This window comes from Bos indicus, chromosome 19 (assembly GCF_029378745.1).
Source record: "Bos indicus isolate NIAB-ARS_2022 breed Sahiwal x Tharparkar chromosome 19, NIAB-ARS_B.indTharparkar_mat_pri_1.0, whole genome shotgun sequence".
NCBI classification, from domain to species: domain Eukaryota; kingdom Metazoa; phylum Chordata; class Mammalia; order Artiodactyla; family Bovidae; genus Bos; species Bos indicus.
The window spans coordinates 46,034,328-46,061,962 of NC_091778.1; the positions used below are offsets into that span (position 1 = coordinate 46,034,328).

The 27,635-nt window shown below is 54.8% G+C and overlaps 3 protein-coding genes across 10 annotated transcripts in view; 2 read left to right on the top strand and 1 right to left on the bottom strand.

The window, feature by feature from the left end:
* Positions 1-24,644, bottom strand: part of PLCD3 (phospholipase C delta 3) — a 31,984-nt gene extending 7,340 nt beyond the window's left edge. The window contains exons 1-4 of one of the 3 annotated variants that reach the window (XM_070773638.1): positions 23,205-24,644; positions 1,447-1,608; positions 1,122-1,350; positions 629-758 (exon numbers count right to left, since the gene is read on the bottom strand). In XM_070773638.1, coding sequence (XP_070629739.1) covers positions 629-758; positions 1,122-1,350; positions 1,447-1,579 — 492 coding nt within the window. In that variant the 5' untranslated portion in view covers positions 1,580-1,608; positions 23,205-24,644. Of the gene's footprint in view, positions 1-628; positions 759-1,121; positions 1,351-1,446; positions 1,609-8,354; positions 8,574-13,329; positions 13,587-23,204 lie in introns of those variants that run through there. The other 2 variants (XM_019980758.2, XM_070773637.1) reach the window with 2 other exon arrangements.
* On the top strand, positions 13,717-21,657 carry ACBD4 (acyl-CoA binding domain containing 4). 6 transcript variants are annotated; one of them, XM_019980762.2, is made up of 11 exons: positions 13,727-15,177; positions 15,282-15,380; positions 15,563-15,682; positions 15,963-16,083; positions 16,166-16,250; positions 16,522-16,642; positions 16,869-16,955; positions 17,264-17,334; positions 17,436-17,511; positions 18,191-18,330; positions 20,919-21,657. In XM_019980762.2, the coding sequence occupies exons 3-11, from the start codon at positions 15,595-15,597 to the stop codon at positions 21,042-21,044; spliced, it is 915 nt and encodes a 304-aa protein (XP_019836321.1). In that variant the 5' UTR covers positions 13,727-15,177; positions 15,282-15,380; positions 15,563-15,594; the 3' UTR covers positions 21,045-21,657. The 6 variants fall into 6 exon arrangements, with proteins under 6 accessions (XP_070629742.1, XP_070629741.1, XP_019836324.1 ...); XM_019980764.2 differs by having other exon boundaries at positions 13,730-15,177; positions 20,922-21,657; XM_070773641.1 differs by lacking the exon at positions 16,522-16,642 and having other exon boundaries at positions 13,717-15,177; positions 15,549-15,682; positions 16,140-16,250.
* Positions 24,645-25,363: 719 nt separating the features above from the next.
* Positions 25,364-27,527, top strand: HEXIM1 (HEXIM P-TEFb complex subunit 1). The gene has a single exon (XM_019980761.2). It carries the CDS (start codon positions 25,986-25,988, stop codon positions 26,946-26,948), a length of 963 nt encoding a protein of 320 aa, XP_019836320.1. The 5' UTR covers positions 25,364-25,985; the 3' UTR covers positions 26,949-27,527.
* Positions 27,528-27,635: the final 108 nt, after the last annotated feature.

The window sequence follows — 27,635 nt, forward strand, 5'->3', positions numbered from 1 at the left end:
TTCTAAAGACGGTCTCTTGGGTTCAGGGCTTATCCCTCTGCCTACCCCAAGAAACAAGGTAGGGGAGAAAAAACTGTGAGCTTCAGGCAGGGCTGGGCCTCTGTGCCGGAACCCCCGCTCTGGTGTGTATGCGGTACTGTTCTCACACATTCACACCAAGGTCAACGAGCAACACACCGCTGAGAATGTACATGGTGCAGTCCACGTGGCGCTGTCCGTCCAGGAGTACAGGTGCCGTGGCCCTCCTGTCCCTCAGGGTCACACAGTCCGCGTGCTCCAACTGGGCCATGGATGCAAAGCCCACCCCTGTGGGCCCCTCCCACACGTAGGGTGTACATGGTCACATGTGGAGGTGCCAGATGCCACAGTGGAGGGGGTGTGCTCACGCGTGTGCCCATGAGCCCGAGGTCCTCGCTACCTGGGCTCTGCCTGAGGGTGAGGAAGGAGCTCTGGGCCCAGGCTCCCAACCTGGCTCCGTGGCTTCCCTGGGTGAAAGGGTAGAGTAAGGCCCAGATGCAGCCTTTCTGCAGAAAGAGGCGACTCTCCACAAAAGCCTGGGGCGGGGGAAGGGAACCGAGGACTCCCATGGCTGGGGGAGGCAGAGGTCAGAGTGGTGGCAGGTGCCCACCTTGAAGAGGCCGTAGGCGTACATGTCGTTCATGTCCAAGTTGACCATGCGGAGCAGGTTCTTGATTTCCTTGAAGCTCATCTTACTGTCCTGGTTGGAGTCTGCCCGGTGCAGATAGGAGTGGATCCAGGTGTGGGTGCTCAGGAAATACCCGCAAGAGGCTGGGCCCCGCCCCCAGCTGACAGGTAATTGACAGATAGGCAATCTCCCCTGACTACACACACACTCATCCCCTCCCGCCTGGGGGCTCCCAGTTTAGGAACTGTGCGTTCCTCTCAGCCTGTGAACTTCCTGAGTTCCGTAGGAGCGCATCCTTTGTGGGACCCAGGCTCCCTAGGGACGCCTGGCCGCCACCCTCAGTTCTGAAGACAAGGGCTCAGTCTCAAATCTCAGGGCCCCTAAGAGTGGAGCCACGCCTCTCCTGGGGCTGGGAGTCCTCCCGGCATGGGGCTGGCCCCTCCATGCCCGCCTGCCACACTCCCCGGGAGGATATTGGTCAAGGCGCTCGCGTTGGCTCATGGCATCGAGGCGCGCGCGCAGCTTGGCCAGACCACGCACCCAGCGCTGCGCCTCCTCGGCCGTGGGCGCCACCAGGTCCAAGTTCTTGCGGCGCCCCTTGAAAGCGATGGTGAGGCAGCGTGCCGGCTCAAAGGCGCCCCCGAAGTGCCGCAGGCCCTCGGACTGGTGGCCCTCGCGGATGGCCTCGATGTGCTGGACGAAGACTGCGGAGAGGAACGGACCGCCGCGGCCGGGTCAGGGCGACGAGGCCAGGCCGCCACTGTCCCCAGGCCGCCCATGCCCTCCCCGGCCCCACTCACAGATGTGCTGCGAAGGCGCACGCGGGATGCGCCGCTGGAACCACACGCTCAGGCCATCCTCCTGCAACCGGTACAGCCGTTCCTTCTGCCACGTCGGCGAGCGGATCTTGCAGAAGCGGGAGCCCCGCAGCATGGCCCGCACATCCTCATCCTCCGACAGGCCTGCGGGGACGGGAGGCCATGGGCACCCTGGAATTCTAACCCCCTCCCCAGCAGGGAGAAGCAGGCGGGCTTCCCCAGGCAGCTCTTCCTCTCCAGGTAACGGGTCACTGAACTGGCTGTGGCTCTAGGCTTTTTGGCCCCAAGGCCTGTGCTCGGTGTATCCCACCCAGGGCCCCCTGGAAGGGGTGCCAGCAACAGGCTGGCCCTCCTCCCAAGCCTCCCCTGGAGGCCTCAGAACAGAGCTATTGCTCGAGACACTGCCTGGGGCTCTGGCCTGTTAAAGGTCACCTTTTCTGTCACTGCCCTCCAGGCTTCAAGCCTAGAATCTGCCATCAAGAGCCTTTTCCCTTGAGACAAAACTCTGACCATCAAGAGGGTTGTTTTTGTTCAGTTGCTCAATTGTGTCCGACTCTTTGCGACCCCATGGACTGCAGCATATGCAAGGCTTTCCTGTCCTTCACCATCTCCTGGAATTTGCTCAGACTCATTCCATCCAACCATCATCAAGAGGGTAGTCTCACTATCCAACCTAAATCTTTCTTATTGCAACCCAAGCTCTTCACCTCTGCTTTCTCAAGGACAAGGAGGTCATTCTGGCTCCAGGGTCTCAGACCAAGCAGGCCAGGCCCAGCCCTGCTTTGGCCAGCCTGAGGCTGACCTCCAGATGCCCTGGTGAGGCCCGCAGAAAGCATGATCTCCGTGACACTAGGTATCCCCCTTGTCCAGACACTGTCACAACCCCATGTGCTCTCCAGTCACAGCGTCCCTCTTCCTTAATACGACAAAATGCTTGTAAGTCACCTACTACATGCCAGACCCCACTCATGTATTAACACACAGGAAAACAAGTGCAGAGATGCTTCGGGAACTTGCCAGAATTCCATGGCTGGGGAGTGGTGGAAACAGGCTTTAAACCCTGGAGGTCAGGCTCCAGCATCTTCACCCTTGGCCAGCACACTGAGCCCTCTGCTCCTTCTATCCTCTTTACCCCTCCCTGCAACCACCCTGGGCCTGGAGACATAGGACAGAGCGGGATTCGGGGGTCAAATCCCAGCTCTGTCACTTCTGTCATGGCCATGGTGGCACTACCCTGTGACTGCTCTAAGCCTCCAGTTCTCCATTCACAAAGTGGCGACCACAATAGTAGCTGCTGCAAAATCCAAAATTCAGTCAAGCTGCTGCCTGCTCCGTGGGGCCACACCCTTTGCTTGGATGTGTCTCAGCAGGGGTCAAAAATAAAAGTTTGTGAGCCAGGGGACTATAGAATGGGTGGGAACCAGTCAAACTGTAGGGTCCACGCCCTTTGGAAAGGACGGGGCCAGCCAGGGGTGGATGTGGGCCCAGAGATTCCAGAGAACTGGAATCTGAATTTGTATGTGATGCCTCCAAATTTTTCAGTGTTGGCAATTAAATCAAATTGAAATAAAAATCCCCAAACACCACTGTGTGTGCCAAAGGAAACAGGACAGTGGGCTTCTCTTCCTCCTTTTATTTTAACAAGCTCCCAGCACTGGGCTTGGCTTTAGGCTTTGTGCCCCATCCCTCAAGGACCCTGCTTGTCTGATGCAAACTCTGACCTGAGGAATCAAGTCTAAATCCCTGTGACTGCCTCTCCCTGACTCTGGGAGCCTTTGTAGGATCCTTCTCCATCTTTTCTTCATATCAGAGTCCTTCAAGGACCAGCTCAGATACCACTCCTCTAGGAAGCTTTCCCTGATCTATCCTCAAATGGGAGTTCCCCTTCCCTGACTACCAATGACACTTTTTACTTTAATTAAATCACCCCACCTAAATTGTAATTTCAGTGGATTTTTAATAAACTGAAGCACTGGGATGTCCTCACCCCAGGGCTTGTCCCAGAGCCAGGCTTGCAGTCAGTGTTTTCTGAAAGGTGAGGCAGATGGAGAGACAGCTGGGGGACTAAGTGCATTCTAGTCCCAGCCCTGAGCCATCTGCCCCGACTTCCGAGCAGCAGCCTTGTGGATGAGGGTTTCTCAACCCTGGCTGTGCATCAGAATCACCTGGAGAGATTGCGAAACCCATGACCCAGAGATTCTCGTTCAACAGGTGCAGGTTGGGGATTGGATATCCGTATATTGGGTATCTGTCCTACCTTGTGGGACTTTCCTCATGGTCCAGTGGTTAAGAATCCATTGCCAATGCAGGGGACACAAGTTCGAGCCCTGGTCTGGGAAGACTCCACATGCTGCGGGGCAACTAAGCCCACACGCTCAACTACTGAGCCCAGGTGCTGCAACCACTGAAGCTCCTGCACCCTAGAGCCCCTGCTCTACAACAAGAGAAGCCTCCGCAACGTGAAGCCCACTAACCGCAATGAAGAGTAGCCCTTACTTGCAGCAACGAGAGACAGTCCATACACAGCAACAAAGACCCAAGGCAGCCGGGGGAAAAAAAGAATCTACCTTGTGACTTTGAGAGAGACTGTGATCGAGAATCATGGACTCAGAGGCAGGAGGAGAAACCTGCCATCCTTGAGAGGTTATGGGGACTTCCCTGGTGGTCCAGTGGCTAAGAATCTGCCTTGCAATGCAGGGGGCTCAGGTTCGATCCCTGGTGGGGGAACTAAGATCCCACATGCTGTGGAGCCTGTGCACTCCAGAACAGCTAAGGGAAACTTTGAAGCCCTTGTGCTGCAACTAGAGAGTCTGTGTGTGGCCAGGAGAGATCAGCAGGATGCAACAATATTCCCCCATGCCATCACTAAGACCTCATGCAGCTGAATAAATATATAAAAAATAAATAAATAAAAGAGGCTATGGTCCCCCTTGGGGCCAATCTGTGACCCTAATGGCTCCAAGGGGTCTCCCTTTAAAATAAAGGATGGAAGAGAGGCCCATTGTCCTCAGGACTGTGGCTTTCTAGAAGGGTCAATGGCCACTCAGTGCCACCTAGCCAGGAAGGGGAGGTGGAACCCTCCTGTTTCCACACAAAGAGCTAGAACATGGCGTGTGCCAGGCCAAGAGACTCACCAGACCCTCAGCCCCCTATCCTCATATCTGGGCAACCTCTGCATGCTCTCTTCCTGAGGGTGGGGGGCAGGGAAGTCAGGGAGCCCTGCAGTGCCACCGAGGCTGAGGCCACCCCTTCTCGACCTTCTCAGCTGTGGGAAAGGGGACTTCTCGTTTCCATGACAACTAAGCTCTGTAGCTGGAGCCACCTCCCCTGACCCGGCCAGCCCTGTGATGCCAAGCCCAGAGTTGGGGGGCGGGGAGGAGGGGAGCTGGTGAATGACTAAGGCCGGAAATGGAGGTGAGTCACCATCACCGAGGGCCTGTTTTGTCCAGAGTTTTCTGCAAACAGGACATGGAGAAAGGCAGCCTGAGCTCCTGACCAGCCCCCCAGGGGGACAGATTCCCACACTGATGGGGGCCCTGCTCCTGGCTCTCACCCCAGCTCCCCAAGAGCCTGTTTGGGAAGGGGTGACATTCCATTCTGCCCGCCCTACCAGCAAGGGCCCCCAGATCACACTGCCCCTTGAACCACACTGTCCTCCGCCCACACTGCCAGTGGAAAGGCTTCACAGAATGAGGGTGAAGTGCCAGGCTGGGCCGGGTGCTGAGCACCTGGATGGCTGTCTCTATTTCTCCATTGCTTGAGCTTCTGAACCCTGGGATAGTGAGAGGTATGGGGTGTCAGACAAGGGGTGCAGAGGTAAGGGGGTGAGGTCAGGAGGAGGGTCCAAGCTCCAGGCAGTGATGCTGTGAGGGGCCTGGCCCTCTGCCTAGCTGCCCAGTAAACAGCTTTTTAGTCCTGCCAGATCCAAACCCACAGATGTTTCCTGGACCTCATTCCTACTCACTTGGAGCAGGTTCACTAAGAGCCTACCTCCTGCGGTTTCCGTGGGTTCTTTATCTATCCATTTCTGCCTATCTATCCATTTCTGGAGTGGGGCTGGGCCAGCACCATGGCCACCTCGACCGAGCAGGTTGGGGAACAATTATGAAATAATAGTAGTAAAAACGAGGACAATCAGTAGCCAAAAGGTGGAAACAACCCAAGCGTCTATCAGCAGATAAACAGATAAGGGAAATGCAGTCTAATCATTCGGTGGGATACTATTCAGCCGTATAAAGAGTGACGTCTGGTCTCTGCAAAGTACGACACGGATGAACTTTGACAACATTATGCTAAGTGAAATAAGCCAGACCCAGAAGGACAAACATCTGATTCCATTTACATGAGGTACCTAGAACAATCAAATCCATAGAAACATTTATATCATTACTCCTCAATTTAAAAAATTCAGAGACAGAAAGTAAATTAGAGGTTACCAGGGATTTTGGAAAGGGACAAACAGGGAATTATGGCCCAATGGTTACAGAGCTTCTATTTAGGGTGATGGGAAAGTTTTGGAAATAGCACAACATTGTCAATGTCATTAATGCCACTCAATTATCTGCTTCAAAATGGTTTACATGGCCAATTTTATGTTATATATATTTTAGAATGATTTTTAGAAATAAAGGGACTTCCCTGGTGGTCCAGTGGTTAGAATTCCATGCTCCCAATGCAGGGGGCACGAGTTCGATACCTAGTGGGGAAACTAAGATCTCACATGCCATCATGGCACAGCCAAAAATAATGATAATAATAATGTAATATGCCAGGAGGGGCTTCCCAGGTGGCTCAGTGCGTAAAGAATCCACCTGCAATGCAGGAGATGCAGGTTTAGTCCTTGGGTAGAGAAGATCCCCTGGAGGAGGACATGGAAACCCACTCAAATTTTCTTGTCTGGAGAACCCCATGGACAGAGGAGCCTGGCGGGCTATAGTCCATGGGATCGCAAAGAGTCAGACACGACTGAAGCGACTGAGCATGCACGCCAGAAACCACCATACACTTTAAATGGGTGAATTAATTCTCAATAAAGCTGTTAAAGAGGCAGCTAATGAATTTGTTCAGGGTTGCAGGGTCGATAAGTGGTGAAGCTGGAGTGTGTTGAGAATTGGGGAGGGAGCTCACCCAAAGGGCTCTATGGGGCTGAACCCTAATCCACCTGGGGCCCGTCCACAGGGAGCTTGAAATAAATGATAAAGAAGGAAACTGAGGCAGCACCTGGGAAGGAAGATGGGTAGTTTGCTCCATCCCTGCTCCTGAGTCTCACGGCCTCCAGCTGGTTCTGTCTCCCGCTCGGCCCACTGTCATCGGCTCGGGCCCAAACACCTTCCCTGAGCTGAAGGCTCACCTCTGCCCCCAGAGAGGGACCGGAAGGTGGTGGGAAACAGGCAGCCCCACAGTTTCCCAGCGACCACCTTCGGCCTGGGCAGTTCAGGCTGTGTATGGTCCGGGGGCCAGAGGGGTTCTGTGGCCAAGGCTGGGGGTGGGGCAGGAATCTGCCTGGGCAACAGAGTTGGAAGAGGCTGTGGGAGGCCAAGTTCATCTCTGTCCCTTAAATCCCACCTTTCTGGACTTCCCTGGTGGCTCAGTGGAAAAGAATCCACCTGCCAATGCAGGAGACACAAGTTCAATCCCTGATCTGGTAAGATCCCACATGCAGCGGAGCAACCAAGCCCCTGTGCCACGAAACTACTGAGCCTGTGGTCTGGAGCCCAGGAGCTGCGACTACTGAGCCCACACGCCCTAGAACCCGTGCTCTGAAACAAGAGACGACACCGCAGTGAGAAGCCAGCGCACCGCAACTAGAGAGTAGCCCTTTCTTGTCGCATCTAGAGAAAGCCCTCGCACAGCAACGAAGACCCAGCGCAGCCAAAAACAAATACTTAAAAAAAAAAAAAAAAAACCCAAATACATTTTGTTTAACGTTAAAAAAAAAAAAATTCCACCCTTCTCATAGATGGGCCACTGATGTTCAGAGAGGACGAGCCATGTATGCAGAACAGTGTGGGTGGCCTAAGGCAGGGGCGGATGTAAGGACTGTGTAGGGGGCAGGGGTGGGAGGTGCTGTGTGGTCACGGGGTGTGCAGAGGCCAGGGTGTGTAAGGACTGAAGGTGTGTGTAGGGTGGTGTGTGCATATATGGTGTGTGCACCTGTGTGTCTGTCGGGGGGGCGGTTGGTGGGTGGGAGGAAGGTGATTCGCTTGGTATGGAAACTAGGCAGTGCGTGTGTGCGCGTGTGCGCATGCGCACGCGTACCAGTACACACTCAGGAAGGGCACACGGGACTCCAGCAGGAATGTGAGACATGCAGGCAAGAGCGACAGACAGTGTCAGCTTCATGCCAACAGGAGCAGGGAGGAGAGCAGCTTTTCCTGGTACTGAGGCCATGAGGCTCTGGGAGTAGAGAGCCAACAGTGAGCGGTCTCAAACACCTTCCCACCCGAATCCCCTAGCCAGCAGGCAGCCCCACACCTTGGGTACCAAGCGAGTCCCCCTCACCCAGGCTGGCTACCACACCCAAGGCTAGAACTCAGTGGGGCTCAGCGCCAGAATCCATAATGTTCCCTGAAACGTCAACAAAGTCAGGGCAGGGTGGCGGCGCTCCCCTGCTCCAGGCAGACACAGTGCCACGAAGGTGGCATCACCTTTCTCGGCAGGGCCAGACCAGGGTGAAGGCTGTTTGGGGGCTGAGATGGTAGACAGGGGCTCCCCAGAGCTGAACAAGGAGAAGAGGTGAGGAGGCCACAGTGTAGGAAAGAGCCAGCCCTCGGCCCTGCCTGGCACACCCCAGCCCTTCCCACCACCCAGGCCAGGCATCTGCCTGGACCAGGGGCTTCTTGGAAGACCCCCCACCAGGTGCCAACCTCCCCCCTGGGAGCCCCACTCACCCTGCAGGACCTGTTCTGGGCAGTCTGGGGGGAGAGCACGCTTGCCCTGTGGCATTTGGTGGTGTGTGCAGACTGGAGAGGGAAGCGAGCAGCTTCTGCCCACTCAGTGCTCTGCTCTGGGGGATTAGGCATTGGGGTGGAGCGACTGGGACTCTGGAGTGGTAGGGCTGCCAGGCAAAACTCGGTATGCCCAGTTAAATGGGGGTTTCAGATAACAACAAATAATAATTTAGTATCAGTATGTCCCAAATTATGTGTGGTTTATCTGCAAAGTGTATTTAACTGGGCATCCTGTATTTTGGGGGGCAGCCCTATGAGGACACCCCCTGGAGGTTGGCAGAGCCAATATGGGGGAGGGGTGTAGCAGGTCCCTCCCCACCAGGCTTAAGTCACTCATCCATTCATTGTGTTAAGAGCTTGGACTCTGGGCCAACTTCCTGGGTTCAAATCCTCAAATCCTGTCTTAGCTATAAACACTTCTGAGCTCTGAATCCTGGGCCAAGTTTCTGAACCTCTCTAAATCTCAGATTCCTCACTTGAAAAATGAGGTTAGGGATTTCCCCAGTGGTCCAGTGGCTAAGACTTTGTGCTTCCAATGCAGGGGGTGCAGGTTCGATCCCTGGTCAGGGAACTAGACCCCACATGGCAAAACTAAGAGATCTCACGGCACAACTAAAGATCCTGCATCCACAACTGAGACCTGGTGCAAATAAATGAACATTTTAAAATAAGATGAAGCTAATGGTTCCACCTACTTCATATGGTTCTGACATTAAATGAGCTAGTACGTGAAAAGCACTAGCACGGTGTTACAAGGGTGGTAATTGACAAAGGTGTTAATTGTATGTCTATCTATGTGTTAGTCACTCAGTTGTGTCTGAGTCTTTGTGACCCCATGGACTGTAGCCCACCAGGCTCCTCTGTCTATGGAATTTCCAGGCAAGAATTCCCTGAATTCCTTCTCCAGGGGATCTTCCCAACCCAGGGATCAAACCTGGGTCTCCTGTATTGCAAGTAGATTCTTTATCATCTGAGCCACCAGAGGAACCCAGGCAATAAAGAGCCATCATTCAATGATGGCTTTGGCAGCAGACAGGCACTGCTGCCTCTTAGCCATATGGCCTTGGGTGGGTGACTTCTCCCCCTCCATCTTGAGCCTCTCATCTGTCACATGGGGACAGCTCAGCACCTTCCCCGGGGATGGAGAGGATTAAACAGGATCGAGGCTGCTGTGTGCTCAGCACTGCACTGTGTTCCTGGCTCCTCTTCGACTCAACTCTTCCCTGGCTTCCTAGGAACAGGTTGGGCCAGCAGCCCAGCCCAGGGGCAGGGGGCTGGAGCAGGCTGGACCCTGTGCTCCACAAATGACTCCCACTCAATATGGGGGCTGCCTCCCTCCCCCTTCATCTTAGTTTCCCCCAGTATGGCCCTCCGAGCCCTTTCTTTTCCTTGAGCCCCTCTGAGCCTTTGACTCTGAGCCACTCCCTGCCCTGGCCTCTTGACTTGATTTGAAAGAAAATCTGTTCTGTTGGACTAAGGGGTGGGGCTTCCCTGGTGGTCAGTTGACACAGAATCTACTGCAGTCAAGAGACCGCCTACGATGCAGGAGACCCAGGTTTTATCCCTGGGTCATGAAGATCCCCTGGAGAAGAAAATGGCAAACCATTCCAATATTCCTGCCCTTGGAAATTCCATGGGCAGAGGCTCCTGATGGGCTACAGTCCGTGGTGTCACAAGAGTTGGACACAACTAAGCGACTCAACCACCACCAAGGGGTGTGGCAAAGGCAGTGACCAGGCATGACCCTGAGGATCATTCTGGGAGAGGCAGCAGCCACAGGGGTCGCATCGAAAGCTACGTGGGTGGTAGACATAGGCCTTGGCCTTGTGGGCCTGAGCAGACGGGCCCCAGGACACCTGGGTTTCGCCTCCACCCTGTTCCTGGACTCAGTGAGGCCTGGAGAAGGGGCATTCCCCATGGAGTCGACATTCCTCGCAGAAGGCAGTCACTCAACAGGATGGTGCAGCAGCCAAGGGGAGGGAGGGTGCCCAGGTGACATTCTGACACCCACATAGTTCCCAACAGTGTCACTGTCACAGGATGCCCAAAACTCCGGTGCAGCCTTACTCAGCCACAGGGCACTGAGTTTTGGGCTTAGCACCAGTTACTTGTCTATAAGTGTTTCCTAGACTGTCCTCTCCCCCAGGGCTAGGTATTCTCCATCTCTGAAGCCCCAGCCCTGGCACAACACCCTGGCACCCAGATGTGAAGTCACTCAGTCGTGTCCAACTCTTTGTGACCTCATGGTCTGTAGCCTGCCAGGCTCCTCCATCCATGGGATTTACCAGGTCAGAATACTGGAGTGGGTTGCCATTTCCTTCTCCAGGGTATCTTCCCAACCCAGGTATTGAACCTGGGTCTCCCGCATTGTAAGCAGACTCCTTATGATCTGAGCCATGGGGCTTGGCAAATGGGTGCGGAATGAGGAGACAGGCAGGTGGGCAGGATTGTCACCTCAACCCTCCCATGGCAAACGTAACCCTCTAGGGTGGCTGACTCCCAGGGCTGCTTCTCTGGCCTAACGCCAGCCCTTTGGTGTCTCCGCAGCACCTCAGCTCCCCATAGGCATCGTTCTCTCCACCACTGCCCTGTAAACCAGAGGATGACACCGCCCCCCATTAGAGACATCTCCCAGATCCCGCCGACAGCAGAGTCCAGCTCAGTCCACCTCCCTGTAGTCCTGGAATCCGTTCTGGTTCCACAGCTCACATTTGAGCCTCCCCCCAACAACTTTGCCCAACTGACCCCCCAGCCTCCCTCCAGTGGGGCTCCCTGTTTTACCCCTGTGTTCATCCAACCCACCCTTACCTACACAGTTCCTGCTCTCCTCTTGTCTAAGACCTTTCCTGAACTCCTGACACCCTCCGGGGCCTCGAGGATCCAGCCTCTCCCTGCGTCTCCCCTTTGGCCTCACTTCAGTCTCCCTCCAGTTCCGGGGTGCAGTCAGGGCTCCCCAGCCTCTTGCTCTATCCTTCAGAGCCTTGTTTCTTGGTTTCATTGTCTGACACCCTTGCTGGCACTTCAGCTCTCTAAGGGCCGGGGCTGTGTCTGTCTTGTTTGTTGCTGAACCCCTAGGGCAGAGCATACTATGCTGCTGCTGCTGCTAAGTTGCTTCAGTCATGTCCGACTCTGTGCGACCCCACAGATGGCAGCCCACCAGGCTCCCCCGTCCCTGGGATTCTCTAGGCAAGAACACTGGAGTGGGTTGCCATTTCCTTCTCCAATGTGTGAAAGTGAAAAGTGAAAGTGAAGTCGCTCAGTCGTGTCTGACTCTTCGTGACCCCACGGACTGCAGCCTACCAGGCTCCTCCGTCCATGGGATTTTCCAGGCAAGAGTACTGGAGTGGGGTGCCATCGCCTTCTCCAAGAGCATACTATAGGCACTCAATAAATGTTGGTTGAACGCATGTGTGATTGATGAAACATAGGGCAGAGAGCATGTCTTCTGTGTTTATAAGGAGAGTGCCAGTCACAGTGATCAGAACACAGCGCTCAACAAATTCAGGTCAAATGAAAGGAGGCAGAAATAAGAACAAAAACAATGGAGGACAGAGAAAGTAAGACCAGGAGGACTGCCCTGGTAGTCCAGTGGTTAAGACTCTGCACTTCCAATGCCGGGGGCATGGGTTCAACTCCTGATCTGGGAACTAGATCTTACACGCCCTGTGGCTGTAAGAGAAGGTAAGACTGGCAAGAGAGACCTCTGCATTTTATCCCAAGATTCACACAGGTCTTCAGGCAACCCTGTCCTTCTATTCCCTCAGTCCCACCTCTAGCCTCTCCATCATTAACTATTCTACCGACCACAGTTCTCCAGCACCACTTCAGTTTTACAGTACTTTACAGTGTATAAAATACTCTCACAGGGACGTCCGTGGTGGTCCAGTGGTAAGACTCTGTAAGACTCTGGCCTCAATGCAGGGGCCAGGGTTTTATCTCTGGTCAGAGAACTAGATCCCACGTGTCACAACTAAAGATTTCACATGTGTGCCACAAATTAAGGCTTGGTGCTGCCAAATAAATAATAAATAAAAATAAATACTAAAACATTACTTTCACACACATGCCCCCTCATTCAAGCCCTCAACCCCCACTCAGTCCCACTTTGCCCAGATTCTGAGAGGCTGCCAGGGGCAGTGTGGGGGTACACGCCAACCTTTGCCCTCTACTAGCTCTATGGTCATGGGCAAATTCCTTACTTTCTCTTCCTCATCTGTGAAATGGGGATTATACCACCTACCTCTCAGGAAGGTGAAGAAGATTGATGGGCACCACATCCCTAACCACCCAGTGCTGGCCTACATCCAGGAGATGCTTGATAAACCACAATTGCATTCCGTTCCCCCATGACTTCCCTCAAATCTAAGAAGGCAACTTTGGCTTTCTGACCCAAAGGTCAGTGTTCTCACCAGTTAGACCAGTCCTTCCAGTGCTGTGCGGCTGCTCTAATCCCAGTGGGGACTGTAAGGTTGGAAGGTCGGCACAAGATGACAGCCTCTTCTATAACTCTCATGCCCTAAGGGGCCCAAGAATCTAGGATGCCCCGAGCGCTGGAAGACCCTAGAAGGCACAGGGTGTCCGGGAGGGGGTGACGGGCATCCTAAGCCTGTCTCTCCCTTTCTACTCTTCCAACCTTCTCGGACTCCAGTCCGCAGCCCTCGTCCAAACTCCCACACCATACTCCCAGAAGTCGTCCTGGAAGCCTCGCTCAGACCCGGGACCTCGGGTGACTCCAGGTGTGACACTCCACCCCGCCCCACTCTGGAACGGCGCTGGCCTTCCATCCCTCGCCAAACTCCCCACATCCCTACTGGGAAACCCACGAAGGGCTCGTCGGAACACCCCGATCTTCCCAAGATTCGCCCCCGAGGCGCGTCCGCGCGCCCACCCGGAGCCACCCTGGCCGCTCACTGACCCATCTTCTTCAGCGCCCGCAGCCCGGGCCTCTTGATGTTGCCTTCCTGGGATGCGGGCGGGGACGCGAGCCCTACGGGCGTTGCGACCTGGGCTGGGACCAGGGGCTCCTCGGGCTGCCGCCGGCGGCTCCTCCAGCTACCGCACAGCATGGTCGGGTGGCCGGGGCCAGGCCCGGGCCCGGGGTCAGCGCGCGCGGTGCGGAGCGGAGAAACTTAGCGGCGCCGGGAGCTAGTCTGGAGGAGGAGGTGTCGGGAGGAGGGAGAAAGGGAGGGACGAGGGTCAAGGAAGGACGGACCTGGAGCTAGAGGGCGGGGCCGAGGACGGCGCGGGGGCGGTGCGAGGCGGCGGCGAGGGGGGCGGTGACCCTCGGCAGGGAGCTGGGCACTGGAGCACAAGTGGGGCTGCGGCCTGGCCCGCGCCCACGAGTCTCCGCGTTCGCCCTCTGCTCCTGAGTCCTTCTCCCTGTTCTCCGAGCGGTCCTGTGATCCCGGCCCTATGCGGAGCCCCCTTGGTGCTGGGGGAGGCTTCGGAGAGGGAGAGGGCTGCTGTCTCGCGAAGACACCCTCTCCTTTCCCCGGACCTGGGCTCAGTGCGGACTCAGGATCCCTTTCACCTCCCCCTCCCCGTCCTGACCGAGGTCTCAGAGGGGATCGGGTCCGCCGGCCGGCTAGTCCCGGGCCTAGGAGCTGAACTGGGAGGCAGGGAAGCCCGAACGGGAGGGTTAAGGCGGGGCGGGAACTGACTGAAGGTAGGGAAGGAAGAAGGCTCTGGCTATGACGTCATAGGATTAACACTCTCCGCGCCCGGCCAGTTGCCGCCCCGAGGGGTAGAAGACTCGAAGCTGACTGGTTCTTCCGGGGATGAGTCCCCGGCAGAACCTGGGAATGGACGCTTGGGTCGGTCGACACCCCGCACTGGGCGTTTGATCGTCCCGGGACAGCCACCGCACGTCGCGTGGATGTCCTTGACATCGACATGTGGGTTAGCGTCGACTACGGGTTCTGGTGACCGTGTCATGCGTGCACTTACTACATAAGAAACCACCAGCGTATTTGTGCGCAAGGGGTGTAATGTGATCTGCCTCTTCAGCAAGTTGCCCTGGGTGGGGGGCGGAGAGCTGGGTGCACACCGCCACTCGGCGGCGGCCGGGAGCATGGCATCCCAAAGATAACAGTTTATCAGGACTTAGATTTGCCACCTACTGCTTTACTCCATTTTCAGGTAGCCCTGACCTGGAGATTGCGTCCTTACTGGCTTGCGTCTCCAAGAATATCCTCTCTGGATATTCCTTATGAATATCTAGTCTTCTCTGTACTTTTGATCTTGCAATTCCTTCCTCCAGGAATGACCTTCCTCGTTCTTCTCCTGGCTTACTCTTAAGCCTTCCAAAACTCTGCTCCCGTATCCCATCTGCAGAACCCTTGATCTCAAGAGCTGATTCCCGTTTTATCCCCAGGGTCTGGTAAGTGAAGGGCTGCATAGAGTGGCTCGAATCTGCGCGGCCTGGGTTCAGCTGACTACGCAGTTTCCACCAGGGGGAGCAAGAGACAGCGTCATTTCACGACGTCCACCAGGGGGCGCTTTCTCCTGCCTCTGGCCGTTCAGGACTGGGGAGCCAACCCGCGGATTCGCCCCGCCTGATCTGGAGAGGCACCACTAAACTATTTGCATAATCTTGAAAGGGCCGCGCTGAGTGGTTGTGGTATAAAAGAAATTTGAAACGGGCTCTCTGATTGGCGTAAGTTTTCCCTCTTGCCTCGCGTCCCCATCCCGGCCCGGAGGTCGGTAGGAAGCCTCCGACTAGTGACAAGAGGGAACCTAGGTGTCCGGGCAGTGGGCCCTGAGGGTGAGTGCTGGGCGCCGAGAGGCTGAGCCGGGGTGTGGGAGGCTGGGGTGGGAGACTGCTCGCTCCGCCCTGACTCCTCTCGGCTTGCCGGTTCACCTGTCTAGGAGTCGAAGATGTGCATCTAGAGACACCGCGACCCTTGCCACCTGACCCACACACGGAGGCCCTCTCAGTCACCCTGGTCACACCCACGCTGCCTTGGGGTAGGAAAAGGAGTCTCCTCAGTCTTAGCTTCTGACCTCCCGGGTCATCTCACTCAGGCCTCTAAAGAGCTTGGTTTGCCCCTCTGGAAAGTGGACCAGTGGCTTACAGAGGCATGTGCCAGGGAGGGGGGTGGGTGGTGGAGGAACCTGAAAACTGTTCACCCACAGCTTTGTTCTTGCAGAGTCGCCCATAAATAGGGTCCCAGGGCTGGAGATGGGTATCGAAAATGAAAGTCCAGAACCAGACTGTCAGAAACAGTTCCAGGCCGCAGTCAGCGTCATTCAGAACTTGCCTAAGAACGGTGAGGGCACGGGGACCCTCATTTGGGGGTTCAGATGACCAGGGTCTGCCTCCCAGGAGACCCTGATCCTGGCAGCTTTTGCAGACAAGTCCCTAAATGTGTTGTCCTGGGGTTCCCCTCTGCCACCTACCCCTGTCTATCTTGAGTGAGACCCTTCACCATCTCTGCCCCCACCAAGAGAGACCCTTCACCACCCCACCAAGGGTGGTTCTCCTCCCGCCTCTATCCTCCTGGAGCTGGGAGTGATACTGTCCCCCTCCACTTCTCAACTCTTGCCCAGGCTCTTACCGCCCCTCCTACGAAGAGATGCTGCGGTTCTACAGCTACTACAAGCAGGCTACCATGGGGCCCTGCCTCATCCCCCAGCCTGGGTTCTGGGACCCTATCGGACGTTACAAATGGTGAGCTTCCCATCAGCTGGGCAAACAAGCCTCAGCTGTCAATCAACCTTTCACAGCCCTCCGCCCCCCACCCCACCCCCAGGGAAGCCTGGAACAGCCTGGGCCAGATGAGCAGGGAGGAGGCCATGTCCGCCTACATTACCGAGATGAAGCTGGTGGCACAGAAGGTAGGGAGAGGCTGCAGGCTCCTCCCTGTGCCCAAGGTCTCAGCCAGGTGACCCGCCCCGCTTTGCCCATCACGTTTCCTGCACGTTGATACACCTATGGGAATTCCACCTTCAAGTTGTCCCCCTGCCCCTGCCTGACTCTGGGTCCTGACTGGGCACAAGGTGGAGGGATATGATGGCAGCAGCAGGGCAGAGGCGGCCCAGCTCAAGGGGGTAGGAGGGCAGTGGTGGGAAGGGCCAGCCTTTCCCCATTAGACCCCCTCCCGCACAGGTGATCGACACAGTGCCCCTGGGCGAGGTGGCAGAGGACATGTTTGGTTACTTCGAGCCCCTGTACCAGGTGATCCCTGACATGCCGAGGCCCCCGGAGACATTCCTGAGAAGGGTCACAGGTCAGGCCCCCAGGCTGGGAGCTCCACAAAGGCTGATGGAACTGTCTTAGGGGGCTGCTCAATTGGAGGGAAGCCTGGAGGCAGAGGGCTCTAGAAATGTTCCTGTAAGGACCCCAGCTAGTGCCCCGATGGGGTGGGTCTCAGACAGAATCCCTGGCTAGATGAGGATGGGGAGCAGGGGCCTGATCTCTTCCCAGCCCCACCTCTGGGTGCTGTGTCTCTGCAGGTTGGAAAGAGCAGGCACTGAATGGAGATGCTGAGGCTGCCCCAGAGCCTCCCTGCCTCCCCAAGGAACCAGCACCCCCAAGTCTAGGTCAGTGTCTGGGGGGGAGGGGCAGAGGGCCAGGCCAGAGGTGGGAGGACCTCCAGGCAGTGTGGAGGGGAGCAGGCTAGATGCTGCGCTGTGCCTGTCACACCTCATGCCCACAGACACTGAAATCCCCTGTGCTCCCAAAGGCCAGGGGCAGGTTCTGGGATCCCTTTCCTCTCAGGGACCCATCTGTGCCTCTTGTGGTAGCATCTTGAGGGTCCCCTAAACAGGTGCCTCTGCCCAGATGCACACCCTTCCCCTCCTTCCATGGCTTCCCTCCTGCCACTTGCCCCGACTTCCCTCCTCCTCAGAATCCCAGCCACCCAGGGACCAGGACTCTGAAGTTTTCTGTGATTCTGTGGAGCAGCTGGAGCCTGAGCTGGTGAGACCCACTCCCATCCCCTCCCTTTCCCCATCCCACTGGGCCCTGGCTGCTCCCACCACCACCCTCCCCTCCGTGGACTTTGTGACTCTTCTCTGCAGGTTGGGGAAGAGCAAAGGGGCGCCCTGGGAGGAGAAAATGACACCAGAAACAGCCCCGAGCCTCCTGCAGAGAAAGGTGAGCCCCTATCCGACCCTTTGCCCCATGGTTCCAGTGCCTGGGGCCTTCCCCTGGCTGCCTTCATGGGCAGAGGAGAAAGTCCAGCACTGGGCACTAGAGAGAGCAGCCTCTGCCCAGGAAGGGTTGCCAAAAGCCAGACACTGGCCTGGAGCAGCAAAGTCCCTGCCTGGCCTCCTCTCCAAGGGCCACCAGGAGTCTGTGCCCTTTGCTGGCACTGAGTCAGGGCAGCTGGGGTAGAACTCCTAGACCAGTTCTCTCATCTACAGCTGCGTGGCCTTGGGAGTCATCCTTTCTCTCGGGGTCTCCCATTTGGGACTCTCCAAGGACGAAGAGTTGAGTTCTCCCTTATCTCTTCCTAACTTCCAGTGTCCCATGTCCCATAAGAGGCACTTTCATAAATATTATCTCCTTTATTCCTCAGAGCAAGCAGCCCTGTGAGGGAGAGGACATGATTTTCAGATGAGAACGAGGCTTAGAGAAGTTACTGACTTGCCCAGAGCCACAGAGCTAAGTGGTAGTGCTGGGGTTTGAACCCCTGGCAGTCCATTAGCTGCATGCATGGACTTTATAGACTCACACTGGGCACAAGGGATGGCATTCTACTGACTCCTCCCTGGCCCTGCCCCGAGCTGAGTTGCTTCCTGCGTCCCCTTTCCTGTGTGTCTGTGCTCTGCAGGGAGATTGGAAGGCCCCCTGCTGGGGCCCCAGGAATTGGACTCGTGGCTGGTGGGGACAGTCCGCGCGCTGCAGGAGAGTATGCGGGACGTCCAGGGGAGGCTGCAGAGCCTGGAGAGCATGCCTATGCCCCCCGAGCAGGTGAGCCCCTTCCGAAGGTCCAGGGCAAGATTGGGGCAGAATTTTGAGGGTCTCTGTGCTGCACTCCTCAGCCAGCCACTTCTTTATCCCCCCGTCTCTACCTGCCCACACTTCTGCCTTCTCCAGAGAATGGTGTGGCTTATGGGTCAGGCCAGGAAGTCAGGGGGTCTAAAGTGCTTCCTACCTGGAAGGGAGAGTGGGAGAAGCCCACCTTTCCTGCTTTTAACCCCACCCCGTGCCAGAAGGGAAACCAAGGACAGAGGGAATTCCAACAGTTGGAGGGGCCAGAACCTGTCTGCTCTTTGCACTGGGGCTGGGAGGGGGTCCCTATTGGCCCTCTGTCAGGACTTCTTCTGTTCCCAGACTTACTGTCTTCCCCTCCCCTCCCCTCACATTCAGCCCTTGCACCCCTCACTCCTCCTCCCGACTTCTAGATCTGCTTGCCCCTGACACCTCTGCTTCTGCAAAATAAATAAGAGCAGCCATTTCTGGAGCCCCGGCAGTGTGCCAAACATATTACCTACATTACCTCATTTTATCCACACACACACACACACACAAACAGCAATGAAATAGGTTTTCTTTTCATTCCCCTTTTACAAATGAGGAAACTAAAGCTCTGAGAGGTTGAATAACTTACCTCAGGGCCTGGAAGGAACTCACACAGCCTGGAAGAACCCCACAGAGCTGCTGTGAGGATTAGGTGAGATAATGCATGTAGGTGCTTCCGAATGGGGCTCATTGTTACTATTAGCATTATTATTAAGTGATGGAGCTGGGAGTGGTCCCACTTGTATCTCCCTCCAAAGCTGGTATCCACCGTTAACTCTGAATGAGTCGGTTCTTGTGAAGCCTGGAGCTGTGGGGACAGGGGACAGCTGAAGTCCTGGATATGAAGGAATCACTCAGGTGACCCTTTGTCCCCTTGGCACAGAGGAATTGGTAGGAATTTCCTCAGATCCACAGTGGCTAACATTTCAACACTCCCCCCGCCTCGCCAAGGTTTTACTAATATTTTTTATTTACCTTTTACTAATTTTATATGCTGAATATTTCCACGCTGAGATACCTGGACTTGAATCTCTGAAAATAAGAACACTCTACTACCTAGCAAAAACATTTGATTGCACACCACAATTCCTTCATATCACCAAAAAAACAAAGTGAAGTCCCTCAGTCGTGTCCGACTCTTTGCGACCCCATGGACTGTACCCTACCAGGCTCCTCCATCCATGGGATTTTCCAGGCAAGAATACTGGAGTGGGTTGCCATTTCCTTCTCCAGGGGATGTTCCCGACCCAGGGATCAAATCCAGATCTCCTGCATCGTAGGTAGACGCTTTACTGTCTGAGCCAACAGTCAAATACAGTCCAGATTCCAATCGGCTTTTCCAGCTTCCCTGTCTGTCCAGGCCAGGAGCCTCTGTCCTTAAGACTCTGTTAGTCTAGACCAGTCCCTCTTCCTTGCTAGTGACTTGGTGATGAGACTGGTCAGTAGTCCTGTAGACTGTACCACTTCTGGAGTCTCATGACAGCCCTGTGGCTAGATGACATGACCCGATTACATCAGAGGTGATATTCTTTCTTCACATCAAGACACATAACTGGATGTCCTACCATGAATATCCCTAGTGAGGATCACAGCAGGGATGAAGGGGTGATAGTCTGATTCCACCACTTGGAGCCAGGGAATGTCCCAGTTCCCCATCAGCCCCATTTGATACACAGCTTTTGACAAATGATAGATAATCCTTGCTTGGATCCATAATTTAGTTAATGGTTGCAAAAATGTGGACTTTTCTATGATTCCTTTAACATTTATTAGCTGGCATTTTTCTGTAGAGTTTCCCTGACATCTAGGATTTCCCTGAAATATGGTGCCTTATGGGAGGGTAGAATATGTGCTTAATTCTTTCTCTTTACTTATCTATTTTTAAAGTAAGGAGTTGATTTAAAAGCCACCTCAATGGTGATAAATTTCCAACTTACTCTTCTATGAATTTATGACTTTAAAGACTCAGTATTTCAGTCAACTGCAATCATATCGTTCTTTTTGATGCCCAGACTGTCACAACTTTGTAAGACCCTCCCTTTCTAGCTGGGTCCTAGGTTCTTGTAACATGATCTCATTAATCCTTAACAGCTTCCTCACTTCTTGGTATAAGACATCCCACATTCAATTCCACCTTCCCTGCTCCAGACCTGAAATCTGCCACTTCTCCAAGGAGCCTTGCTTCCTTTCAACAGATAATGGGATTTAGAAACTAAAATCTGAACACCCTGGGTCTTCATTGGAAATGTGGCACATCCTTTACAATATGGGGTCTTCAGGTCATATCAGGCTTTGTGGCCCAGAGGAGATGACGTTGGAGCCAGTTCCTCCACTCTTTTTGGCACCTTGAATTGCTGTGGGAGGAAGATAGGGGAGGGAGTTGGGGCTCAGTGTTTCAGGGACAAACCAGGAGTCCCAATCTTCAGACTGGGGAAAGGGAGGTAGCAGCTCCCACTTGAGTTCTGGAAGCAGGTCCCTAAGGAGGGCCTAGCCTGAGCTGAGGCCTGGGCTGGCGCCTGACTCTCTCCTCTTGGCAGCAGATGCCCCCACCCAGTGCCAGGCCTCGGCCCCTCAGGCTTTCCGGCCCCACACTGATCTTCTTCCTCCTGTGGCCCTTCATCGTCCAGTGGCTCTTCCGACAGTTTCGGACCCAGAAGAGGTGACTCTCGGTGGAGGAGTCTGCAGCCAACAGGAGGCTATGAACCCTGTGTTCTGCAGTGCCCTGAGCCTTCCTAGGGTTTAGGGGAACAGCATTAACCGCCCCCGGCTTCCCGTCCCCAAATAGCGTTCGCCTTGATACCCCTCTCCTCGTGTGGGGGCCAGATAGGACCCTACTCTTCCTGCAGCTCCACAGGGACTGTCCCTCCTTTCCCCCTCGACCACCTCAGGCTCCCTGGGGAGACTGCCCTAACGGAGCAAGTCCCCAGTTCGGGGTGGGCGGGTGATCCAGGGGCGGAGCTACCGGGTCTCAGCCTCTGCCCTCCTCACCCTCTGAGTCACGTGACTCCTCTCCCAAGCCAGCCTCTCCCCGAGGAGGCTCAGCTCTTGGGCAAGTTGGGACTTCGGCCGGGCCCTGGAAGAGTGATTGGCTGGCGGGCTGTGGGAGGGAGGCCAGGAGGCTCGACCGAGTTGGGAAAAGGCGGAGAGCTGGCCCCGGGGGAGGGCAGTCAGCTCCTTTTGGCTGGCCGCCCTACCCGCAGAAATACTCAGGACGTCCTCACTAAAGATGCACTTACAAAAGAGTTTCACCAAATAAAACCTTCATCTTCTGCCGTCTGGGCTGCCACGGAGTGAGGCGGAAAGCGCGTCCGGGACGCGGGAGGTTCAGGTCCCTTCTGTGACCCCTCCCCCGCTGCCGTGGACGGCCCCAAGACGCCAGCGGTCGGCGTTCCAGAGGGAGCATTTCCCCCTCCCCAGGCTAGTGGAGGGAACAGCCCCTGGTCTGCAGGAGAGGCGGAGCGGCTGCTGGGGGCGCCCTGGGCGGGGCCCCGCCCCCTGCCCCGTCGTGGGTGGGGACTGTTGGGGGGAAAGCTGCGAGCCAGGGGCGGCGGGAGGAGAGGAGTACGGCGGGCTCGGGCCCAGGCTCCGTTCCCGCCCGAAGGGAAGGGTGGCTACTCCCTGCTCCGCGCGCCCGGCGTAGGGTCGGGGGCCGCGATCTGGGCCCCGGAAGTGCCCACTGCCCGCTTCCCCCTCCTCAGCTGCTCTCCCCTTGTGACCTCTGCGCTCGGGCTTTCCCAGGGAACTTTCTGGAAAGCCAAGGACGGCGGGAGCGTCGTCCCCGCGGCTCCCGTTGGGGTGGGTCCAGTGCCAAACTGAGCAGAGACCTCTGGGAGCCGCTGGCTGCTGGGGCTACGAAATTTTGAGTTAATCCCTGTGTTAGGGATGAACAACTGGAGGGCAAAGGAAGAGGGGCCAAACTGGTGCTGGGGATGTAAGCGGAAGCCAGCGCCACCACTTGGGCATACTCGCAGTGACTTGGGCAGGACTCTGCTCTGATCCTGGGTTGCCTTGTTTGTGAAATAGCGATGAAGACCTTTTCACCATAAGGCAGTCCTGGGGATTGATGACCAGGACATTAATGACAAAATGCCTACCTAATATCAAGGTGCGTGGCCTCTTGTTTCATAGAATTCTGGAATTCCACAACCTGTCAGTTTGACCACTCCTCCCCTAGTAGAACAAATGAGCCCATACAGCTGAGCCCAATAGACTGAGGCTGGGCTCAGTTGTACCTTCCAAATCCCAACTGAGGGTACCCAGGAGTCCTTTGGAGTCTGAAAATGTAACAGTTTTGAGGTCTCTGACTCCCAGTCGAGTTCTCTCCAAAAACTTTTCCTCAGGGAACTCCCACTGTTGAGGAGAAGCTCTTGCTCCTGCGAAGCTTCTTGCATGACTGATGAAGCAGCATACGAGAGGGGCAGGTTTTCAGAAAGACCTGAGTTCTCAGGGAAAACAGACTAGGATGTTCCATCTCAAAACATCTGGATGTGCCTCAGGGTCACTCTTGCTTGCCTCTCCCTCTGGGCATGCCCATAACCACTTCCCCACGAAACCACTCCTGAATCCCCAGACAAGTCCTGTCTTGGGACAAGACGCCTACTCGTCATAAATGTCCTGCTCATGCCACTCTGCCTGAAAATGCTTCGTGTTTTAGACAGCCACGAAGTCACCTCCTCCATGAAACATGTCCACAATTCTCAACTCCTAAGCAAGCTGGCTCACAAGCTCCTATCAGGATTTTCATCATCTGCCATTTTGGCTTACCGTAGGTTTGATGGCCTCTCTACACAGTCCTTGAGTAGCACGGATGAAATTTTACTCACCATTGTGCCTTCTTATCCAATGTGAGATTAACCTGACGGTCCACCGGTTAAGACTGTTTCCATTGTAGGGAGCCAGGTTCTTTCCTTAGTGGGGGAACTAAGATCCCACATGCCTCCAGGTGAGGCAAAAAAAAAAAAAAAAGGAAAGAAAAAGAGGGCCAGAAGTTGGCTGAAAGTGTTGCAGATGGAAAGGAACTAAATCCAGAGTTCTTACAAAAAAACGGACTTTTGTATTTGTGATAGAAAAACAGCACGGAGTCACAGAGACCTTCGCTTTAGCTGAAAGTGTCACTTAATTGTCATGTGACCTTGGACAAGTCACTTAATTTCTGAGCTTCAGAGATTCCTTATCTCTAAAATGGAGACAAGAATCCCTACCCTGCCTAACTCACTGGGCTGTGGAGGAGCAAATGGTTCTGTGTGCAAAGGAACTCTGTGCGGTGGAAAGCGGCTGGAATATAAGACAGGGCTGTTGATGAAGAAACAGGAGTCACGGTGTGTGGCAAATGGGAAAAACTGAGATTACAGTAAGATTTTCAGCTCAGTTCGGTCGCTCAGTAGTGTCCGACTCTGCGACCCCATGGACTGCAGCATGAAAGATTGTAGACCTAAGTGATTTGAGTGGAGGGTTTCGGCTACTCCTGGCCCTCAGCCCCTGTCCTTTGGGCGGAAGCCTGGAATCTGGAGAATTTTCACAAGGAGAGTTATGTAGCGCGCCGCCCTACCCCCTCCCCGCCCCCCATGAATCTGTCCCACAGTTCTGGGCCAGAATCCCTCTGCCCCCATTTCTGGGCAAGGTTTCCTCCTCAGGGAAGCCTCTGGCTCTTGCCTCCCTGCCGGTGTTGCCCAGCGTCCACTGACGAGGAAGAGCCTCAGTGGGTGATTCTTTCCAGTCTGTGACTTCTCTCTCGAGTAGCCAGGGTTGATTATTTCAACTCAGAATTAATTTCGAACCCATCCCCCAACAAAGAGGCTCATCCGCTGCCCTGGACTCCCATCCAGGCTCAGGAAAATTTCATGGTCGATTCCCAACTGCACAGACCAAGAGGGCCCCAGGAGGCCATTTTCTTCGATAGAAGCTGAGGCCCGGTGAGGGAGAAGGGAAGCGAGGCCTTACATCCCAGGGTCTCGGGGGATCCCAGGGCGCACACCCAGCACTTTCCGGCGCCGAAGAGAGAAATCAGCCACGGCCCACCATTTTGCACTGGCCCCTGGGCGGGGGCGGCCGTGAAAGACTACGCTGGGGCTGGGACTCCGCCACTTTCCGCTAAGGGTCCCAGCGTAGTCCGGGAGTGGACGTCACCCGGGACTCGAACCTGCTTTCTCATCTTCCGAGGCCTAGTCAGAGGTTGCTGCCGTAAGGCAGTCACACTGTCCCTTTAAGGCGGCACTTTTTATTCTTCATTTGTTTACCTCTTCATGCGCTTTTTTTTAACAAAAAAAAAGTGTTCGCAATATCCTTCCGCAAACGTCAATCCCAGTCACTAATCAACACCTTGAAGCCATTCTTGTAATCTTAAGAATCGAGAATTAATAGCCATGGATCAACATCTCTATTTACAGAATTAAATACTCGTTTATACTTTAGGGACTACTTTTTAGGGGTAAACCATTCTCGCTTAAGTTAACAAATGTTTGTGATCTTCAGAACCTTTCCGCTGAGAAAAGAATAGGATAATAACCTTTAAGACGCACCGTTTCATAAAAATATTCTGTGCAGGCCCTCACAGGCCATCGAATCTTCTTGTATTCCTGAAGCAGAATGGTATGGTCCAGAATCCGCCCCATCTTCTCTGCGATTGGCCTTCCTTCCTCGGCGAGACGTGTGCCTTTTGACCAATGGGCTCTCACGTTTCTCTAGCGAGGGATAAGCGATGGAAGGAGGCGGCCTGGAAAACGCCCCCTACGCGTCCTGGGATTGGCTACGTCGCACGGCGCGCGAGGACGGCGGGCCTGAAAGATGGGAACTACGACTCCCAGCTTCCTGCGATGGGGACTCAGTCACGCATGCGCATGGGCGGGGCGGACCGGCTTCTATATAAAAGGGGCGCAGAGGGTTGGGAGGCAGCAGTTGGAAGTTGGCAGGTGGAGAGGCAGGTTGGGAGGGGAAGTTGGGGGAGGAGGCGGAAGAGGAGCTGTCGGAAGGGGGAGAAGGGAGGGAGGAAAAAGAGGAGGAGGCGGAGGAGAACAGAGCTGAGCAGAGAGCATCGAGCCAAAGGGGAGATGAGTTTGTCTGTCCTCGGCTGAGGCTCCGGCCGGGCCTAGGGAACGGGGAGCTCGGCTTGGAGCGACACCCGTGGAAGTGGGAGGAGGTGGCTTTGGGACTTTAACCCCCTGTGGGCTCTGCGGCAGGGGATTTAACCCTTTGTGGATCCGGCCCCTTGGAGTCAGCGTCATCGGGTAGTTTTAACCCCTTCGGGGCTGGGTTTAACCCATTGGATTTAACCTAATCTTCTTGCCCACCAACTTCTCGATCGCGGGGGCGGTCTGCGGGAAGGCTTGAAGCCCACCCCCTCTGCACATTACGTACTGTTCCTGCTGCTGCACCCCCTTGGACCCGCTATCTAGCCGCGCTCTGGGCGCTTAACCCTTTATTGACTTGAGCGCCCCCAAATTGCAATTGGAGTTTGCTGACAGAAGGACTGGCTAAAGGCAACACTGCAGGAATTACAGACCGAAGAGGACTGTGTTGGACATTTTTGCAGAGAAAAGCAAACCTTTTTTTCCTTAAGGACTTACAGCCAACATTCTTCAAACTTCGAGAAGAAGATTCTATTAGCAATGGCCGAGCCACTCTTGTCAGAGTTTCAGCACCAGCCTCAAACTAGCAACTGTACAGGTGCTGTTGCTGTCCATGAAGAACGGAACCCTGATCGCCCCCCAGGCGCGGAGGAGCGGGTGCCGGAGGAAGACAGTAGGTGGCAATCGAGAGCGTCCCCCAAGTCGGGTGGCTCTCCAGGGCACGGGGGGGAAGGGAGCCTGGAACCCCAGCCGTCTCCCCTTAAGACCCAGGTCTGCCCAGAATCCAGCTGTCCGGAAGCGGGTGAGAAGGGCCAGAATGGGGACGACTTGTCCGCTGGCGGAGCTCCCCCGCAGCAGAGACAGGTGGGCAAGAAAAAACATAGGAGACGCCCCTCCAAGAAGAAGCGGCTTTGGAAACCGTACTATACGCTGACCTGGGAGGAGAAGAAAAAGTTCGATGAAAAACAGAGCCTGCGAGCTTCGAGGATTCGAGCCGAGATGTTCGCCAAGGGCCAGCCAGTTGCTCCCTATAACACCACGCAGTTCCTCATGGATGACCACGACCAGGAGGAGCCGGATCTTAAAACCGGCCTCTATCCCAAACGGGCCGCTGCCAAATCCGACGACACCAGCGATGAGGACTTTATGGAAGAAGCGGGCGAGGAGGATGGGGGCAGCGACGGGATGGGAGGAGACGGCAGCGAGTTTCTGCAGCGGGACTTCTCGGAGACCTATGAGCGGTACCACGCGGAGAGCCTGCAGAACATGAGCAAGCAGGAGCTCATCAAAGAGTACCTAGAGCTGGAGAAGTGCCTCTCGCGTATGGAGGACGAGAATAATCGGCTGCGGCTGGAAAGCCAGCGGCTGGACGGCGACGACGCGCGTGTGCGGGAGCTGGAGCTGGAGCTGGACCGGCTGCGCGCGGAAAACCTCCAGCTGCTGACGGAGAACGAACTGCACCGGCAGCAGGAGCGAGCGCCGCTGTCCAACTTTGGAGACTAGACTGAAACTTTTCCGGGGGAGGGGGCAAAGGGGACTTTTTACAGTGATGGAATGTAACATTATATACATGTGTATATAAGACAGTGGACCTTTTTATGACACATAATCAGAAAAGAAATCCCCCCTGGCTTTGGTTGGTTCGGTCAATTTAGCTATGATGTAGCTTGTGTGCTTTCTCCTGTTCTTTAATTATGTGAAACTGAAGGGTTGCTTTCCTTGTTTTCCTTTTTAGGAGTTTTTTTCTTTTTTAATGTGTAAGTAACTTGACCAGGTTATAATGCAGTTTTCTGTTAAGAATCTCCTTACATGGAGCTATAAGGTGGCCAAATCTGAGAACCATTAAATTCATTCTAGTTATAATAAATATTTGTAAATGTAACATAGTTTGTGTGATTTCTAGAGCTAATTCAAAGTAATACTGATTTATGTGATTGCATTGGGGGGAGGGGTAAAGGAAGCATTTAATTTGTCCATTTTCAAAAACAAACCTTATTCAGTTTGCCCCGTTTTCCCTTGAATGGGTTTTAGTGTGCTACAATATATAGTTCCAGCAAAATATAAAGATTTAATTATCTTCAATACTTAAGTGTGTTGTTTTCTAGTGCCTTCATTTTCTTTCTTGATGCTGGAGAAATAAACCAGTGTTGGGTGTTTGGGGAGTAGGAAGTAACTATGATCAGCAGCTTA

What these genes read in the sequence shown, in the direction of transcription:
- ACBD4 (XM_019980762.2), top strand. Translation starts at nt 15,595, where the DNA reads ATGGGTATCGAAAATGAAAGTCCAGAACCAGACTGTCAGAAACAGTTC. An exon ending in AGCAGCTGGAGCCTGAGCTG is followed by an intron (nt 17,335 to 17,435) that starts GTGAGACCCACT and finishes TCTTCTCTGCAG; the next exon opens with GTTGGGGAAGAGCAAAGGGG. An exon ending in CGAGCCTCCTGCAGAGAAAG is followed by an intron (nt 17,512 to 18,190) that starts GTGAGCCCCTAT and finishes TGTGCTCTGCAG; the next exon opens with GGAGATTGGAAGGCCCCCTG.
- HEXIM1 (XM_019980761.2), top strand. Translation starts at nt 25,986, where the DNA reads ATGGCCGAGCCACTCTTGTCAGAGTTTCAGCACCAGCCTCAAACTAGC.